This window comes from Balaenoptera musculus, chromosome 2 (assembly GCF_009873245.2).
Source record: "Balaenoptera musculus isolate JJ_BM4_2016_0621 chromosome 2, mBalMus1.pri.v3, whole genome shotgun sequence".
NCBI lineage: Eukaryota > Metazoa > Chordata > Mammalia > Artiodactyla > Balaenopteridae > Balaenoptera > Balaenoptera musculus.
Genome location: NC_045786.1, coordinates 83130289 through 83150638, shown reverse-complemented (window position 1 = coordinate 83150638; position 20350 = coordinate 83130289). Strand labels below are relative to the sequence as shown.

The following is a 20350-nucleotide window of genomic DNA, read 5'->3' as shown; positions in this document are numbered from 1 at the left end:
AACCTATACATTATCTGACTTGGAACTTTTTCTCCTAATATAGATTCTAGGTTGGATAAAACTACTTCTAATGTTCTCTTGAATTTCTGTTTGTGTATATCTGTATCTTTGTGGCTCAGCTTTCTCAAAATATAGGCCCCTTTTCACTCAATTCAATAAAATCTTTACTGAGCATCATCTGTAGCCAAGGGTCCGTTCTGGGTGGTAAAGGGGATAATTTATACTTTATCTTAACTTAATCTATGACTGTATGTTTAGGAATGTATTTGGATGGGGTTACGTGAATCCAGTCAATTCCACGGATTCCCTCACCTTCAAGCATGTAACAGTAACCCTTTAACCTTCTTTTTCCAAGTTTCAGATGTTATAATAAGCATTTCTATGAAATAACCTTCCCTCTGATATTATTTTCCTACACTTATTTTCTCTTCACTTTAATGTCATCATCTATCTCAATGCCATTGCATTGTGCATGCTCTAGCAAGCCAATTTAAATTCTTTTTTGAAATCAGGGAGGGGTATTAACAAATAAAACACTGGTTATATATACCTAGATATACCACTGGTACACAAACTCAAAATATCCTACACACAGCTGCTTGTCATATCCTGTGCACCCCTTCCCCCAAACCCATACCTACTTACACTCCTCACTTTCTTACTTCTTTCAATAATGCCAGCGTCCTCCAAGTTAACCATATGAAACGTTTATCATAGCTGTACTTCTATGCCTTGTTTATGTGACTGTACACGCATCCATAGTTAAAATATAGTCCCATTTTAGAACACAGAATGTGAGAGTTAAAAAGATTATATTGTCTAGAACATTTATAAGATTATTTTAACTATAATTTGTATGAATTTCTTTTTACAGTCAAACCTTTTCCCTGAGGAAACTTTGGAAAAAATAGTCAGAGAAAGTAACAAATAAGCTCATGATCCAGGCATAACAATTACCATCTATTGTTTTTCTCTAAAAAAAATGGTATCAGGTGATCAAGACGGCAAACTAAGCCTTCCCTCTCACCCAAATCCCATAAAACATAAAAGAGAATTGAAAAGCATCTGTATTAGCATGGAAAATAAGAGAGAGTGTCATTACTGAATCATTTTAGGTGGAGTTTTCAACTGAGGTGCTCTGTGGTTCCCTAACTGAGGGGCAAACAAGAGACCCAAGTCAGGTTAATCAGATTATTTCTTGGAATACTGTCTCTTGAAGATGGAACACTAAAGTAATACACTCTCTTTCATCTTGAAGAGAGGGGAAAATGGGCAGAAAATAATGGCTGGAGCTGATTCATCCAAATTTAATGGTTGATTATACTCCTTCTGAAGGACTATAGAGTACTATAGCAGGAGAGAAAACAGGGATTTTATGTTGAGAAAGAAAGAGCCACAGGAAAGCTGGGGGTGAGGGATGGGAAGAGAGCCTACTAGGGGCCAAGTTCATCTTAGAGAACTGTCTCGAGAGGAATCTGCCTGGAGGTACAAAGAGCACTGTTCAAGTCCCCAGGAAACAGAAACCTTTTTAGGTGACCGCTTAATATTTAAGTGGGTGGGAAATCAATACCAGTAACCATTCAGCCCTCGTCCTATCCCTGGCAATCAGTGTCCAATGATCTAGTTACCTTCCTATGCCTGCAGTTTTTCATCAATTGGCTACTCTGTAGGGATATTTCTTAAAAATTCCCCAGACACTTGGAGGTTCAAAAGGTAGGGTTGTGGGGAAGGGCTCTCATAAATTATTTTGGGATCAAAATGAGCAGGTTAACATCTCCTGAGCTATAGAGCAGGAAGAGGGAGAGTGAAACACCTGTTACAGCCACATGCCAAGCCAATGCACACTGGCAACCTCAGACTCCTGAGGCAGTAACACAGAATCTAATACATTCTCTTCTGGAAATTAGGGCGTTAAAAATGTCACTGGTCTTTCCTGCCAGACTTAATGCCCAAAAGAATTAAATCTTGCTTAACACCTACTCTGTCATAGCTTTAAATTAAGGTCTAATTCATTAAATCATATTCTCAAAATATATCACACAATAAAAATAAAATAATGTTTACATACCTCAAAGTTATGGGCTTTTAAAATAAAAAGATAAATTCGTTCAGCATTCAAATGTCTGGGTAGTCGAGTAAGCTCATTTGTTCTGAATCCTGGGAAGTTGCAACCCTGGAAAGAGGGAAATACCACAGAACAGGAATTACTTCATTTTTTTCAGTATAGTAGTCTCATATGACTACAGAAGACAGATATTTAACTATCATTCATTAACATAATTATTTTACATATTTTTACTAAAAATAAGTAAAATATATTTATCCCACCTAAGAGAAATCTTCATATTATCTGTTTCTATGAAATTAAGAGCACTGACATATTCATATGCCAAATCTAAAAGTAAAAACAATTACTTCAGAACTAATTTTGACATAGCTCAAATTACCAAGAATTTTAGCTACACTACACATAAAGAAATGGACTAGGCAGAAAAAGAACGCTTCTGTATTTGTTTCCAACTTTCTTTCCTGGGGCCCCTATCTAAATTTACAGCTGTATCTATCTTATTGTAAACATTCTTTTAGCTCCACATAATACTTTTGATATATAATCTCATAAAACAGAAATTGTAAATACCTCTATATCCTTCTTTGTCTCCATGTCATCTGAAAGCTGGAAAACATTTAAAATAAAATCTTTAAAATTCTAAATTTAAGAATTTTTATACTTTGTAACTTTGTTCAGTTAACGTGTGTGTGTGTGTGTATGCATCTCTTACTGAGGCCTAGAATGCTGGGATTGCAAAGATATTCCTTGCCCTCAAGTTAGTCAGAGGGCAAGAGAGGAATCAGATACGTATACAAAACACAAAGAGATAAGGGCTATGATAGAATATAAACAAACTACTTATTGCAGTTTGGGTCCACTGGGAAACAGACTGTGAGGTGGAATTTAGCGTTCGGAATGTTTATTGGGAGTGCCTTTGGGATCAATATCTATGGAAGGCAAGAGGAGAGGGAAGATTGAGAAGTCAGCTATGATGCAAGTCTAACAGCCCTGACCCTAAGCAGAGCTTGTGAACTGAAAGGACCCATAGTAGTTGTCCTGCACTGGGTTGAAACTGCCAGGCCTTTCTGTTTCCGACTTGATTAGTCATTGTATGTGAGTGGCTCCTGGATGGTCGTTTACTTGGGAGAGGAAATTCTCTCTGTGAGAGGCAATCCTTGAAGGGGCTGCAGCTGAAGGGTGTCCCCTAACAGCACTCTTAGCAGTTGGGGCAACGGGTCCTTCCTTGAAGGGGAATCTGGGAGGCACATCTTTGTGTCCACTGCACTACTTTACACAGAAAATAAGAAGTCTTCTGTATAAATTAGTTTTTGATCATTTAGACGACATGTTAATATATTGTTTATTATTTTCCATATACCCATTTCCTCCCCCAAATACATAAGCTTACAGGCAAATTTTATACACATACACACATACATATATTATTTAAGAGAAGACATAGGAAACCAATTTGAAAGGATGATTACAGATTGCTAAATGAAAGAGGATCACATTATTGGCATTTTTAAAAAATGTGCAAAGGGATAAAAAAGAGAAGGAAAGTGAGATCAATTATAAGAAAAAAGGCTGTGTGCTTGACAGGTACAGATATAATTGGTCACTAAAGACGGCGTCAGATTTAGAAAGATGTTAATGTTAATCTCAAAGTCCTGGCTTTATTCTGCAGGAAGCAAAGAAACACTTTTCAAGGAACAGAGTAATAGTAACACAGAACTAGTTCTTGGTCATACAACCTGGAAAAGATACCACAAAAATATAAATAATTCATGTTAAAATCCTGGATTTCCCTGGTGGCACAGTGGTTAAGAATCTGCCTGCCAATGCAGGGGACAAAGGTTCAAGCCCTGGTCCGGGAAGATTCCACATGCCACGGAGCAACTAAGCCCATGCGCCACAACTACTGAGCCTGCGCTCTAGAGCCCGCAAGCCACAACTACTGCAGCCCACGTGCCTAGAGCCCACACTCCACAACAAGAGAAGCCACTGCAATGAGAAGCCTGTGCACTGCAATGAAGAGTAGCCCCTGCTCGCCGCAACTAGAGAAAAGCCCACGTGAAGCAACGAAGACCCGATGCAGCCAAAAAACATATTTAATAAAAATTATTATTAAAACTTTTGTTAGTGTAATTCATCTAAAGGTCATTTCAACAGATCCTGGAAAGTCATCTGATAAAATTCATTAGAATTTTTGAAATTCTTTTGAAAATTAATTCAGAAATCACAATGAATAATGTGACTACCAGTGTTCCCATGTTCCCACAACCCAGAATGGATTACTGTTATTTTAGTATTTGCTTAAGACTATTGAAGATAAAATATGAAGTTTACATATAATAAAATATAAAATTAGATCCCTTTTTACCATGATCTCTAGTTCAAACCGTGTGTTCCCCCTCCTTGAGATAGTCACTATCATTTGTTTGGTTTGCACCCCCTCAATTCCATTAAAATACTTCTACATATATGTGTATATATATATAGAAAGAATATACAGACTTTTGGTATGTTTTTAAAATCTAAAGGAATGATATTAACTGTACATATTACTTGGTAACTTGCTTTTTTTCACTGAATATCATGTTTTGACAATCTACACAAGTTGGCATTTATGGGCCTGTTAACTTCCAGACAGCTTTTCTACCAACCTACCTATTCCCTCTGCAAAATATAAATAAAATCAAGAAAAGTTCACAAGCAACTTTTGCCAAACATCAAGAACAAATGATATCCCTATATTCAACAAACTATCTATAGACTAAAGAGATGAAGCTAAGGAACTCATTTTCTGAAGTTTGTATAATTTTTATACCAAAACCAAAAAAGATAATCATAACTTATCAAACACAGACGTAAAATCCAAAGAGCAAACCAAATCCAGTAATGCATGAAAAATATATCCTAATATAAGAATGGTTCAACTTCTGAAAAGCTGTTAATGTAATCTGCCACATTCACACATGAAAGGCTTAAAATAGCTTTTGCTATCATCACAGTGGATTATTTTCCTCTCTATTTCAAACCATGAAGATGTTTTTAGTTTTTGTGCACAGTGATATCTATATTCAAATCTAATATTTAATCTACATCTATACCCACATCCATATATCTTTAATAAACTTGGAGTAAACGTAAATTTCTTTAATCTGAAAGAAAAGCTATCTAAACATTTAAAGTTGTACCTAATAGCAAAGTACTAGCATTCTTTCTGAGTCAGTCAGACAAGATGAGAAACTGGTAACATTGTTGAGTAATATACCTATACCAATAATAATTTCCTATATACCAACAATAACCCATTTAATGACATAATGGAAAACTAATTTCATGGACATTAGTAATAAAAAATTTAAGATACCTAGGAATACATTTAACAGGGAATGTGTAGAACTTATATGAAGAAAATCACACGTTTTTACGTTAGTATATGTGGAATATAAAAACAAAAAACAAAAGCAAAAACAAACCAAAAAAGATGAACAAACCAAACCAAACGAAAAACTAACACATATAAAGAGAATAGAGTAGTGGTTACCAGAGGGGAAGGAGTAGTGGGGAGGGCTAAATGAGTAAAGGAGATCAAATATGTGGTGACAGGCAGAATCTGTATTTTGGTGGTGAGCATGCTGTAGGGTATACAGAAGTAGAAATATAATGTTGTACACACGAAACTTACATAATGTTATAAACCAATGTTACCTCAATAAAAAAATAAATCTTAAAAAAAGCACACAAATCTACTGATAGACCTAAAATAACATCCTTATGTTTTACTCCCTTACACAAAAATAAACACTGGAGTTAAACACAAAAAAATAAATCTGTAAGAACAATATAAGAGAACACAGGTGAATATATGTATGATCTTGTAATGAAGAAAGCTTTCTTAATATTATGGCACTAAAGGCAGAAGATTTCAATAAAAAATTATAGATTCATGAAAATATAAAATTCTATACAGTGAAAGAATACTTTTGGGTTAAAAGGCAACCAAGAAAGTAATATAAGTATGTATAACATATGCTACTGAGAAGGGTTAATAGTTTTAAAGCATAAACAGCTCTTAGAAATAGAAGAACAGCTAAAAAATGCCCAAAGTTCATAAATAGGCAATTCATAATAATAGAAACACAAAAGCTAATAAAAACCTAAAAAATCAACTTCATTAGTGAAATGTATGCAACTGATAACATTTATGCCTATCAATTTGCAAACATTAAAAAATATAATATTAAATATTGACAAGGGGATGGGTAAGGGATCAATCACAAACTCTTTTGTTACGAATACAAATTGATGCCACCTTTCTAGAAAACATTTTGGCAGTATGTATCAAAACACTTAGCTTTTTACATTTTTCCCATGTGGTTCCACTTCTGAAATTTATATTAAGAAAATAATCATGCATAAGCACAATTTTTAGCTCCAAATATGTTCACAGCACCTTTGTAAATAATAATGAATAATGAAAACTAACCTAAACGTCCAACAAAAGGGCTATTACATTAGTTTATTTTTGAAATGATGTAGAATGATATTTAATGATGAAAATTCCATAAAACATTTAATGAATTAGAAATACAGTTTAATTTCAATTTTCTAAAAAATTTTTAAAGAACAATGAAAATGACAATAGTGAGATATATGTAATTTATTTATAAATGATAAAATTAAGATGCTTGCCTTTTTAGTGCTTATCTGTTTTAATTTTCTAAAATGACTACCTTAGTCATAATCAGGAAAAAAACATAAAAAGTAATTTTGAAATTTAAAAAACATTTAAGGAGGTGGATGGACAAGTGGTAGCACTTAAAGTCTTTATAGCTTTAATTTGAGAATGTATTTTTGAAAAGGACTAAGTTTCTCAAAATAATTCAAAATATAATTCTAATCAAACTCTCAAAGAGATTTTTTTAAAAAATTAACAAAGTAATTCTACAGGCAGTAAAAATAACTTATTTTTTTCCTAAAGGAAAATGACTGATATAGGACCTGTATCCCTAAGATGTTATAAATTTTTAAATAACCAGAGGATGAAAATATAAGTCTTCAAATAACTTGTAGTGATGTGAAAATGCCAACACTCATATTGAGTGTGTAAAGAAAAATATGAGTCCAAATATTTTAAAAACACAGGGATAGATAGATGATAAAAGACTAAAAGGAAATTTTTTAATGTTATTAGTACTTATCTATGAAATTATAGTGATTATATTTTCTGTGAAAATATAATTTTTTAAGGAAGATGAAAACAAATACAATACCATTATCTTCTTTTCCTTACGGTAATTCCTTAGAAATGCCTTATATTGTTCCAATTTTCCATGAGAACCTTTAAAAAAATGAGAATTCACAACATATAAATATATAAATAGCCTTTAAAATTGAAAAAATTTAAATACTTTAAGTAGATTATATATAAAACCATTCAATGAGATCAACTATTTTGACAGCCATAATGCTAGACACACACAGTCTTAGTTGAATAATTATATCTCCTGTTTCCTTTTGCTATTTAGAAATGTCACGCTCCAACTAATATATCTTTAGTACTTATTCCTATATCCAAAGTTTTACCTTAATCCTTTACTACTGAACAAGCCCATGTTTTTCAAACAGCTGAGCCACTTACATTTGGTTGTTTCACGGTCACCTTATATTCAATACAGTACAGTACTTTAGAGCATGGCCCAGTGAAAGACTATGGGGGGCTTTGAAGTCAGATAACCTAGACTTGAGTCCAAGCTCTGATATTTACACATTGAGGACAATGAATATATAGAAAATTATTTTTTAAAAGCATACACATGTGCTCTCTCTCTCCCTATATGTTTATATAGCCACACACGACTATATATATGTAGCTTGTATAATTTCAAAAATATTTTTTAAAATTAAAATAATTAAAAATTCAATAAGGGACTTCCCTGGTGGCACAGTGCTTGAGAATCTGCCTGTCAGCGCAGGGGACACAGTTTGGAGCCCCGGTCCAAGAGGATCCCACATGCCGCAGAGCAGCTAAGCCTATGTGGCACAACTACTGAGCTTGCACTCTGGAGCCTGCAAGCCACAACTACTGAGCCTGCATGCCACAACTACTGAGCCTGCATGCCACAACTACTGAAGCCTGCACGCCTAGAGCCCATGTTCTGCAACAAGGGAAGCCACTGCGATGCAACAAAGAGTAGCCCCCGTTTGCCGCAACTAGAGAAAGCTCACACACAGCAACGAAGACCCAATGCAGTCAAAAAAAAAAAAAAAAATCAATAAGAAAATTGTAACAGTAGTGAATTTAATAGTATTGTATTTAAACACATTCTCAGATTTTGAAAACTCAAGGTCCAAAAAAGGATATTAAATAGCTATATAACTATTATATTTATTTAATACACAGAAAATACTTTATAAGTACAACCAGTATCATTCTTAAGACATATACGAGGAGCAAAGCTTCTTCATCTAGGCAGCAGGAGTGCTTCCTGCAGCGGCCAGTTTAATCCAGTTTTCAGTCTTTCCAACTCAAAGAACCAACCTCACTGTGCACCTCAGAGATGCCACAGGAGCCAAGGGCACCCTCTTATCACAGGTGATTCTCATTTTGACAAAGCTCTATGACTATAACCTCGGGAGCATCACAGAGAGGTCACTTTGGAGCCATGTGGCTGACAAGGTCTTGGTGCTGCGGCCTGATGGAAGGCCTGAGCCTCTGAGATGGGAGAGCCGAGTTCAGGACACTGGACCAACAGAGACCTCTGGGCCCCACGTAATATAAATTGGTGAGGGCTCTCCCAGAGATCTCCAGCTCAACGCTAAGACCCAGCTCCACCCAGTGGCCAGCAAGCTCCAGTGCTGGAGGTCCCATGCCAAACAACTAGCAAGACAGGAACACAACCCCACCAATTAGCAGAGAGGCTGCCTAAAATCATAATAAGGTCACAGACACCCCAAAACACACCACTGGACACGGTCTTGCCCACCAGAAAGACAAGATCCAGCCCCACCCACCAGAACACAGGCACCAGTCCCCTCCACCAGGAAGCCTACACAAGCCACTGAACCAACCTCACCCACTGAGAGCAGACACCAAAAACAACAGGAACAACGAACCTGAAGCCTGTGAAGAGGAGACCCCAAATGCAGTAAGTTAAACAAAATGAGAAGACAGAGAAACACAGCAGATGAAGGAGCAAGGTAAAAACCCACCAGACCAAACAAATGACGAGAAAATAGGCAGTCTACCTGAAAGAATTCAGAGTAACGATAGTAAAGATGATCCAAAATCTTGGAAATACTATGGAGAAAATACAAGAAATGATTAACAAGGACCTAGAAGAACTAAAGAGCAAACAAACAATGATGAACAACACAATAAATGAACTTAAAAATCCTCTAGAAGGAATCAATAGCAGAATAACTGAGGCAGAAGAACAAATAAGTGACCTGGAAGATAAAATAGTGGAAATAACTACCGCAGAGCAGAATAAAGAAAAAAGAATGAAAAGAAATGAGGACACTCTCAGAGACCTCTGGGACAAACATTAAATGCACCAACATTCGAATTATAGGGGTCCCAGAAGAAGAAGAGAAAAAGAAAGGGACTGAGAAAATATTTGAAGAGATTATAGTTGAAAACTTCCCTAACATGGGAAAGGAAATAGTCAATCAAGTCCAGGAGCACAGAGAGTCCCATACAGGAAGCACAGAGAGTCCCATACAGGATAAATCCAAGGAGAAACACACCAAGACACATGTTAATCAAACTATCAAAAATTAAATACAAAGAAAAAATATTAAAAGGAGCAAGGGAAAAACAACAAATAACATACAAGGGAACCCCCATGAGGTTAACAGCTGATTTTTCAGCAGAAACTCTGCAAGCCAGAGGAGAGTGGCAGGATATATTTAAAGTGATGAAAGGGAAAAACCTACAACCAAGATTACTCTACCCAGCAAGGAGCTCATTCAGATTTGACGGAGAAATTAAAACCTTTACAGACAAGCAAAAGTTAAGAGAATTCAGCACCACCAAACAAGCTTTACAACAAATGCTAATGGAACTTCTCTAGGCAGGAAACACAAGAGAAGGAAAAGACCTACAATAACAAACCCAAAACAATTAAGAAAATGGTAATAGGAACATACATATTGATAACTACCTTAAATGTAAATGGTTTAATGCTCCAACCAAAAGACATAGACTGGCTGAATGGATACAAAAACAAGACCCGTATAAATGCTGTCTACAAGAGACCCACTTCAGACCTAGGGACACACACAGACTGAAAGTGAGGGGAGGGAAAAAGATATTCCTTGCAAATGGAAATCAAAAGAAAGCTGGAGTAGCAATTCTCATATCAGACAAAATAGACTTTAAAACAAAGACTATTACAAGAGACAAAGAAGAACACTACATAATGATCAAGGGATCAATCCAGGAAGAAGACATAACAATTGTAAACATTTATGCACGCAACATAGGAGCATCTCAATACATAAGGCAAATGCTAACAGCCATAAAAGGGGATATCTACAGTAACACAATCAGAGTAGGGGACTTTAACAGGCCACTTTCACCAATGGACAGATCATCCAGAATGAAAATAAATAAAGAAACAGAAGCTTTAAATGAAACATTGAACAAGACGGACTTAATTGATATTTATAGGACATTCCCTCCAGAAACAACAGAATACACTTCCTTCTCAAGTGCTCATGGAACATTCTCCAAGAGAGATCATATCTTGGGTCACAAATCAAAGCTTGGTAAATTCAAGAAAATTGAAATCATATCAAACACCTTTTCCAGCCACAATGCTACGAAACTAGATATCAATTACAGGAAAAAAACTGTAAAAAAATACAAACACATGGAGGCTTAACAATACACTACTAAATAACCAAGAGATAACTGAAGAAATCAAAGAAGAAATTTAAAAATACCTAGAAACAAATGAATGAAAACATGACGACCCAAAACCTATGGAATGCAGCAAAAGCAGTTCTAAGAGGGAAGTTTATAGCAATACAATCCTACCTCCAGAAACAAGGAAAATCTCAAAAAAACAACCTATCCTTACACCTAAAGCTATTAGAGAAAGAAGAACAAAAACACCCTAAAGTTAGCAAAAGGAAAGAAATCATAAAGATCAGATCAGAAATAAATGAAAAAGAAATGAAGGAAACAACAGCAAAGATCAAAAAAACTAAAAGCTGGTTCTTTGAGAAGATAAACAAAATTGATAAACCATTAGCCAGACTCATCAAGAAAAAAAGGGAGAAGACTCAAATCAACAGAATTAGAAACAAAAAAGAAGTAACAACTGACACTGCAGAAATACAAAGGATCATGAGACATTACTACAGACAAGTATATGCCAATAAAATGGACAACCTGGAAGAAATGGACAAATTCTTAGAAAAGCACAACCTTCCGAGACTGAACCAGGAAGAAATAGAAAATATAAACAGGCCAATCACAAGCACTGAAATTGAGACTGTGATTAAAAATCTTCCAATAAACAAAAGCCCAGGACCAGATGGCTTCACAGGTGAACTCTATCAAACATTTAGAGAAGAACTAACACCTATCCTTCTCAAACTCTTCCAAAATATAGCAGAGGGAGGAACATTCCCAAACTCATTCTACAAGGTGACCATCACCATGAATCCAAAACCAGAGAAAGATATCACAAAAAAAGAAAACTACAGGCCGATATCACTGATGAACATAGATGCAAAAATCCTCAACAAAATACTAGCCAACAGAATCCAACAGCACATTAAAAGGATCATACACCACGATCAAGTGGGCTTTATCCCAGGAATGCAAGGATTCTTCAATATATTCAAGTCAATCAATGTGATACACCAGATTAACAAACTGAAGGATAAAAACCATATGATCATCTCAATAGATGCAGAAAATGCTTTTGAAAAAATTCAGCACCAATTTATGGTTAAAAAAAAAAACCCTGAACAGAGTAGGCATAGAGGGAACCTAACTCAACATAATAAAGGCCATATATGACAAACCCACAGCCTACATCATTCTCAATGGTGAAAAACTGAAACCATTTCCATTAAAATCAGGAACAAGACAAGGTTGGCCACTCCCACTGCTATTATTCAACATAGTTTTGGAAGTTTTAGCCAATCAGAGAAGAAAAAGAAATAAAAGGAATCCAAATTGGAAAAGAAGAAGTAAAACTGTCACTGTTTGCAGATGACATGATACTATACATAGAGAATCCTAAAGATGCTATCAGAAAACTACTAGAGCTAATCAATGAATTTGGTATAGTAGCAGGATACAGAATTAATGCACAGAAATCTCTTGCATTCCTATACACTAATGATGAAAAATCTGAAAGAGAAATTAAGGAAACACTCCCATTTACCATTGCAACAAAAAGAATAAAATACCTAGGAATAAACCTACCTAAGGAGACAAAAGACCTGTATGCAGAAAATTATAAGACACTGGTGAAAGAAATTAAAGATGATACAAATAGACAGAGAGATATACCATGTTCTTGGATTGGAAGAATCAACATTGTGAAAATGACTATACTATCCAAAGCAATCTACAGATTCAATGCAATCCCTATCAAATTACCAATGGCATTTTTCACAGAAATAGAACCAAAAATTTCACAATTTGTATGGAAACACAAGAGACCCCAAATAGCCAAAGCAGTCTTGAGGGAAAAAAACGGAGCTGGAGGAATCAGGCTCCCTGACATCAGACTATACTACAAAGCTACAGTAATCAAGACAGTATGGTAGTGGCACAAAAGCAGAAATATAGATCAATGGAACAGGATAGAAAGCCCAGAGATAACGTGACCGTATGTATGTGGGTTTATCTTTGATAAAGGAGGCAAGAATATACAATGGACAAAAGACAGTCTGTTCAGTAAGTGGTGCTGGGAAAACAGGACAGCTACATGTAAAAGAACGAAATTAGAACACTCCCTAACACCACATACAAAAATAAACTCAAGATGGATTGAAGACCTAAATGTAAAGCCAGACACTACAAAACTCTTAGAGGAAAACATAGGCAGAACACTCTATGACATAAATCACAGCAAGATCCTTTTTGATCCACCTCCTAGAGAAATGGAAATAAAAACAAAAATAAACAAATGGGACCTAATGAAACTTAAAAGATTTTGCACAGCAAAGGAAACCATAAACAAGACGAAAAGACAGCCCTCAGAATGGGAGAAAATATTTGCAAACGAAGCAACTGACAAAGGATTAATCTCTAAAATATACAAACAGTTCATGCAGCTCAATATCAAAAAACAAGCAACCCAATCCAAAAATGGGCAGAAGACCTCAATAGACATTTCTCCAGAGAAGATATACAGATTGCCAACAAACACATGAAAGAATGCTCAACATCACTAATCATTAGAGAAATGCAAATCAAACCTACAATGAGGTATTACCTCACACTGGTCAGAATGGCCATCATCAAAAAATCTACAAACAATAAATGCTGGAGAGGGTGTGGAGAAATTGGAACCCTCTTGCACTGTTGGTGGGAATGTAAACTGATACAGCCACTATGGAGAACAGTATGGAGGTTCCTTTAAAAACTAAAAACAGAACTACCATATGACCCAGCAATCTCACTACTGGGCATATACCCTGAGAAAACCGTAATTCGAAAAGAGACATGTACCACAATGTTCATTGCAGCTCTATTTACAGTAGTCAGGACATGGAAGCAACCTAAGTGTCCATCGACAGACGAATGGATAAAGAAGATGTGGCACATATATACAACGGAATATTACTCAGCCATAAAAAGAAATGAAATTGAGTTATCTGTAGTGAGGTGGATGGACCTAGAGTCTGTCATACAGAGTGAAGTAAGTCAGAAAGGGAAAAGCAAATACAGTATGCTAACACATATATATGGACTCTAAAAAAAAAAGAAAAAAAATGGTTCTGATGAACCTAGGGGCACACAGGAATAAAGAAGCAGATGTAGAGGATGGAGTTGAGGACACAGGGAGGGGGAAGGGTAAGCTGGGACGAGGTGAAAGAGTGGCATGGACTTATATACACTACCAAACATAAAATAGATAGCTAGTGGGAAGCAGCTGCATGGTACAGGGAGATCGGCTCGGTGCTTTGCGACCACCTAGAGGGGTGGGAGGGAGATGCAAGAGGGCAGGTATATGAGGATATACGTATGCACATAGCTGATTCACTTTGTTTTACAGCAGAAACCAACACAACATTGTAAAGCAATAATACCCCAATAAAGATGTTAAAAAAAAAAGACATATATTACAAGTTTGCCCATTAAATAAAGAATAAAATAAGAATCACCATCAGTATCTAAAACTATTGTGAAAGTGTTAATAAACACAACTAGGTAAAGGTTATATAAATACTGAAAAGTAGTAAGAATTATCATTACTTACAGATACGCTTTTCACTCAGTCTGCAGTTATCCAATAGTGAATGCTAGGTACTTCCCACAGGTTAACTTAGCTCATATAGTGCAAGTCTCACTCCCTTTACTTTGGGTTGCAGGTCTAAGTTTTTTTATCTCCTGACTCTTGCTGACTTGCTTGTCTCTGGTAACAGTATTAGTTGATGCAACCCTGTTTCCCTGATATTTGGTTACTTCTGCTCCAGCTCAAAGGTCAGAACTGTTTTAGGCTTTATCCTAGCAACACTTTCTTTGAATCCAAATGTTCATTTTCAACTAAAAATCCAAAGTGGACCATTTTGAAATGAAGAGGTTTTAAAATTGAATAAATTTATGTTTATGTTTTGATATTTTATATCTTAGGATTTCATTCTGTATGAGAATACACACACACAGTGATAGACACACACACAAGTGACAATTACTTTACGCATATAAAAAATAAGGTTTACTTGTCCTGGAAATTATTCTGTTCCACTCAAATATTTCAGAGACATGGTTTTTCAGAAGCATTGAACACTCTGCTAATCTTGACTCCATGGCCATGGTTGCATCATGTACTCGCGGGACATTTCCCCACAGATGTGTATAAATTGAAGTAAATGAACTATCTTCTTTTATTTTCTTCAGAGTACATAACAATTTATCATTATCCCCAAAATGGATTTCCTTTGGCCAATGATCCTGCAAAAAATGAGGCAATACAACTTAAATCATTTTTTAAAATGAATTTAAATAGAAGAGTTCAAAAATCAATGAGCTGAAATTGAGGCTTTATTCTATAGCATTATTTTTTATTAAATGCAATTTTTTAATTTGTGAAAAAAAACAAACTTTAGAAGTTTCAGATGCTTTACAAAACCCTTTTTTATCATCTGAAAATAAGTTGCTTACTTGGCTGATGACCCCATCATCCTTGAATACTTTAGCATTTATTTTCTGAAAACAAACCCTCAGAATAAGGAAATTGGCATTGTTACATTGTTCCTATCTAATTCTCTGAGTTTACTTGTTTCATCAACTAAATCAATAATGCTCTTTATAGCAAAAGGCTCTAGTTCAGTATCACACATTGTGTTTAAGCATCATATGTCTTTAGTCCCCTTCAGTCTACAACAGTTCCTCAGTCTATGTAATTAAAACCACAAGTTCATACTGCTAACTCTAATTCCAGTTCCAAACATTCTAGTTTTCTCTCTTTCCATATTATGATTACCATCTCCAACAGTGAAAAACCTAGCTGCCATTATCTTAAATATATGTACGTATTTGATCAATCCTTTCAGGTAGCCCATCTCTCCTATCCATTGCCAGACTCTTCACTATGTGGATGCCCCTCTCATCCTGCTTAGGCTCTGACTTCTCATAGCAGGCCATAGCCTACCTCCACATTTCCTGAACTACCTCCCCACCCGAGGCCACATGTGAATACCATCCTCACCCCCTTGGACCCCGACACCTGTGGTATCACATGGGTACCTTCCCCCACAGTGGCTGAGTTCAGAAAGGCTGCTCTGGGTGACCACAGAACATTCCCCTCCCCCTGCCAATGTGGATGCTGCCTTGTTTTGGCCACCAAATGGCCTTAGGACTACATTGTTCAGGAAGGGAAGGAGAACAAGGAAAGGGAAGAAAAGAAAGGGAAATGAAGGGAAGGAAAGGGGAACCACAATATTAATATTTGCGAATCTAAGTTTATCTTTTAATAAAATTGTTTAATACCAAAACAAAGAAATATAGCTGACACAATTAAAGGTTTGTGAATAAGAGAATGCTTTCTGAAATAGTAGGAACTTTCACAGGATGAAACTCTTTAAGAGGAATTTGGGTAAGATATTCTGAGAATTTAGCTTAAATGGGAATAAATCTGAAGTCTGCAGATCAGAAATTTTAAACCTGTGTTGGTCTATTCTACTTCCATTTTTCTTCCTTTAAAAGCTTCCTAAACCCACTGTATTCTCTAATGATAACAGGTACCTGATTAATACCCAGCTTTTAATGCTGGAGAGGTTTCCCAGCAGGATCTAGGTGCCCCTGCCATTTTGGAAAAAGAGAATATTTCTTAGATACATAAGTGCCCTCTCCCAAATCCTATAAACATACATCTTAAACAAAACACATAACCACCTGGGGAAGTTTTCCAGCATTAAAATCTGGATGTGTCAAAAATACAAAGATCTCAGAAAAATAAGATATGATCACAAGATATACTCCCTGGAGACAAACACTGTCAAATTAGAATGACAGCCAGATTTGAAAACATAGTCCTTACGTTATGGGTCATCAGTTGCTATCGTTAGGGACACTGGGAAAGTGGGGAGAGGCTAAAATGGAAATGAATTTGGGAAAAGTGGGGAGAGGCTAAAATGGAAATGAATTTGAACAGATTTTACAATATGCACAAAGGTTTATGAAAAGGTAGCCTTTATGCCAGACTTGAGATATCACAATTCTTGTCCAAGATACTGAATTACAGTATGAGGTGAATAAAGTATCTTGAAATTCTACCAGCCTGATTAGATTATGATTTCCCTACTTTAAATAGTGAGATATATGTGATTAATCTGTAAATGATAAAATTAGGATGCTTATCCTTTTCAGTGCTTATCTCTTTCTTTTAATTTTCTAAAATGACTATCTTAGTCATAATCAGAAAAAAAACATATTGGTAATTTTGAAACATAAAAAATTACATTTAAGGAGGTAGATGAGGGTGGCACATAAAGTCTTTATAGTTTTAACATTATATAATTTTAGAATGTATTTTTTAAAAGGACTAAGTTTCTAAAAGTAATTTCAAAAGCCTACTGTAATTCTAATCAAACTCTCAACAATTTCTTTTTAAATTGACAAAGTAATTCTATAAGCAAGCAAAAAGAATTTTTATTTTTTCCTAAAGGAAGAGGACTGATGTGTGAACCAGTCACATATCAAAGTCCCATAAAACAGGATATTCTACTTACCAAGTTCTGAAGCTTTAAGAATTCTTCAATGTTCTTTGGAGGTTCTTGCATTTTCTAATGAAGTAAAATCAATATTGTTCATTAACATAAATTCAGATTGTTTATATGATGCTTACACCTAATTTATTTAAGTACATTATGATACTGGACTTAAGTTATAATTTTCAGAGCTGTAAGATATTGTTAAATATTCACTTTTGGGGGCTTCCCTGGTGGCGCAGCGGTTGAGAATCTGCCTGCCAATGCAGGGGACACGGGTTCGAGCCCTGGTTTGGGAAGATCCCACATGCCGCAGAGCGGCTGGGCCCTTGAGCCACAACTACTGAGCCTGCGCATCTGGAGCCTGTGCTCCGCAACAAGAGAGGCCGCGATAGTGAGGGGCCCACGCACCGCGATGAGGAGTGGCCCCCGCTTGCCGCAACTGGAGGAAGCCCTCGCACAGAAACGAAGACCCAACACAGCCAAAAATAAATAAAATTAATTAATTAATTAATTAATTTAAAAAAAAATCACTTTTGTTAAGTCTTTCCACTTTGAAAAGGGACAGAGATCAATGTTTAAATTCTGAGCCTCCAAACCAAATTCTGTAAAGGGCCTCCCTCTCATACACTGCTCCTGGAGAAAAGCTCCATATGAATCCTGCTGAATATCCTCATTTTCAATTCCAACAAGAGTTCCAAGATATTTTGGGCTATCTTGAATGGTGTCTACAATAAATTCAGAGCCAGTAATATAATAACATTCTCCTCTTACTGATGAAATATTTTAAAAGGCACAGTAGTGACCGGGTGAAAATAATTTAAAGCTTTGAATGTTTCAGTGTAGTAAGTAATAATCCCATTTTTGTTAGTAGTTTCTTTGTAAGTTGAAAATGTATTCTTTCATTAGACAAATTAATTTTAATCAAGACATCTTGCTATTCCTTGCCTTAGAGACTGTGTGCACATTCGTCCTTATGCTTGGAAGGCTCCCCTGTCCCAAACCCTCTCCCTCCAATTCATTCGTGGCCTATTTAGCTTTTATTTCAAATATCAAATTAAAAGTTGCTTTCTCTAGGAAGCCCTCCTTGGCCCCCCCAAAAGATTCTTTACGGTAACAACAGCAGATTTGTATCTCTATGAGGACAAAAACTGTAATGTAATCACTGCTGAAGTGTCAAAATTTCATGTAGTGACTGGCCAATGGTCAGTGCATAATTAAGTACTGTGATGTGCATAAATTAATGAATAAATGAGTAGACGAATGTCAAAGAAATGTGTCGGTATTTTAAAAAATAATAAAACCATTTCTAGAGAATGAAAAACCAGTGAGAAGAAGGCAAAAATAACAGGAATTCAGAATATCCTAATATAATACCCTAATGCTCTGATGATGACATGTCTGAAAAGATTGTATTATAGTTTAATTTACTAGAACATATTTCACATCAATAGATAAAATGATCAAGATTACAAATCACAAGACCATGTTTTGCAAAAATAACTACACATTTGAGGTTGAATACAATATTTCACTGTCTTAATACAGTTTAAAATATGTGATGAACATAAGTAAATATATAACAGATAATACAATAATAAAATAAAGGGCATATGTGACAGTCATTATAAAAAACAAGTGTACAGAAGCAAAGATGCACAGAGCTGTCAAGAAATTTTATGGAAAACACGGGCTCTAGACCTAGCCAAATTGAGAAGAGTAAGAAATAAGAGATGGTGTGCACAGAATGCTTAGAGACAAAAAAAATGCTCACAATATAATCTTCAGGGATAGTGAGTATAGCAATTTCACTAGAAGAAAGCTATCATTATATTTTGAAATGCACAGAATACAAAGGAGCCGATTTAAAACAATTTAAATGTTACCTTTTTTTCCCCTTTGTAATGGCTGTCAAACCACTTCTAGTACAAAGCCCTAAAAACACCCACATTTCAACTAAAGGGAATTAGAAAAAGGAATAGAAGAAGTGAAACTTGCATAGGAAAGTTTCAGATCATTTCAATACACAATCCCAGAGTTCTCTAGGGGGGAAGTTAAAAGGAGCTGAGGCATAAATTAAACAGACTTATGACCTTGGTAGGATGTAGAAGGATGCAAAAACACCGATGCTTCCATGGTAACAATATGAAAATCCCAGACCAAATAAAAATCTTAACTTTTCTATGGGGTTAGTGAAAAGTGGTGGATGCCAGTAAGCAGGACTACATAATTTGTGACAATTCAGAGTCCCTTGTTCAAAAAATAAGAATTTTAAGGTGGTAACATCAGACTATTAAACCTAGTATAGGGTCCTTCTAATCAGTAGGTCCTATGCAACTGCACAGCTTGTAAGCCCATGAAGCCTCCCTCCCTGTAATCCTTGATGACCTGAAATCCAGAGAGGAACATCTCCTTCATAAGTGAGCATAAAGCTGTGGCAGCTTCCTTACCCAACAGTGAGCTCTGTGCATACACTGAGGGAAGAGTTGGCCTGCCATGGGGCAGTAACTTCAAAGAGATGAAGAGAAATCAGCTGGGCCTCAAGAGTCAGCATGAGCTGGGGAAGGAACCAGCGTCTGAAAGATACCCAAATGAAAGAATAAATGACTCTACCAAACAATCCCTTCTCCGGCCCCCAAGTCTTACTTATGAGTTTTGTTAGAAAAGCAGTAGAAGAGGAGGGGCTGGAAAGATACAGAACTTATGTAAGCCAACACATTCTTATAGTACTTGGGTTCCAAAAGCCCAGACAGAATTGAGTACAAAGGTGAACCAATAATATCGAAAACTTCATTCCACACGTGTACCAACTCAACATTGACAAGATATAACAGGTGGCTGTGAAGAGGGAGGTTGGAATTTGGGTTAGTCACAAGTTAACTCAGT

At 35.9% G+C, this 20350-nt stretch overlaps 1 protein-coding gene across 4 annotated transcripts in view; it reads right to left on the bottom strand.

Annotated features, from left to right (window-relative positions):
- The window catches only part of FAM227B (family with sequence similarity 227 member B), a 268773-nt gene that overhangs the window by 229265 nt on the left and 19158 nt on the right, over positions 1-20350 (bottom strand). For all 4 annotated transcript variants that reach the window (XM_036842850.1, XM_036842849.1, XM_036842847.1 and 1 more), the window contains exons 2-6: positions 17486-17539; positions 14975-15206; positions 7333-7400; positions 2639-2674; positions 2069-2173 (exon numbers count right to left, since the gene is read on the bottom strand). In XM_036842850.1, the coding sequence (XP_036698745.1) occupies positions 2069-2173; positions 2639-2674; positions 7333-7400; positions 14975-15206; positions 17486-17536 (492 nt within the window). In that variant the 5' untranslated portion in view covers positions 17537-17539. The remainder of the gene's footprint in view (positions 1-2068; positions 2174-2638; positions 2675-7332; positions 7401-14974; positions 15207-17485; positions 17540-20350) is intronic.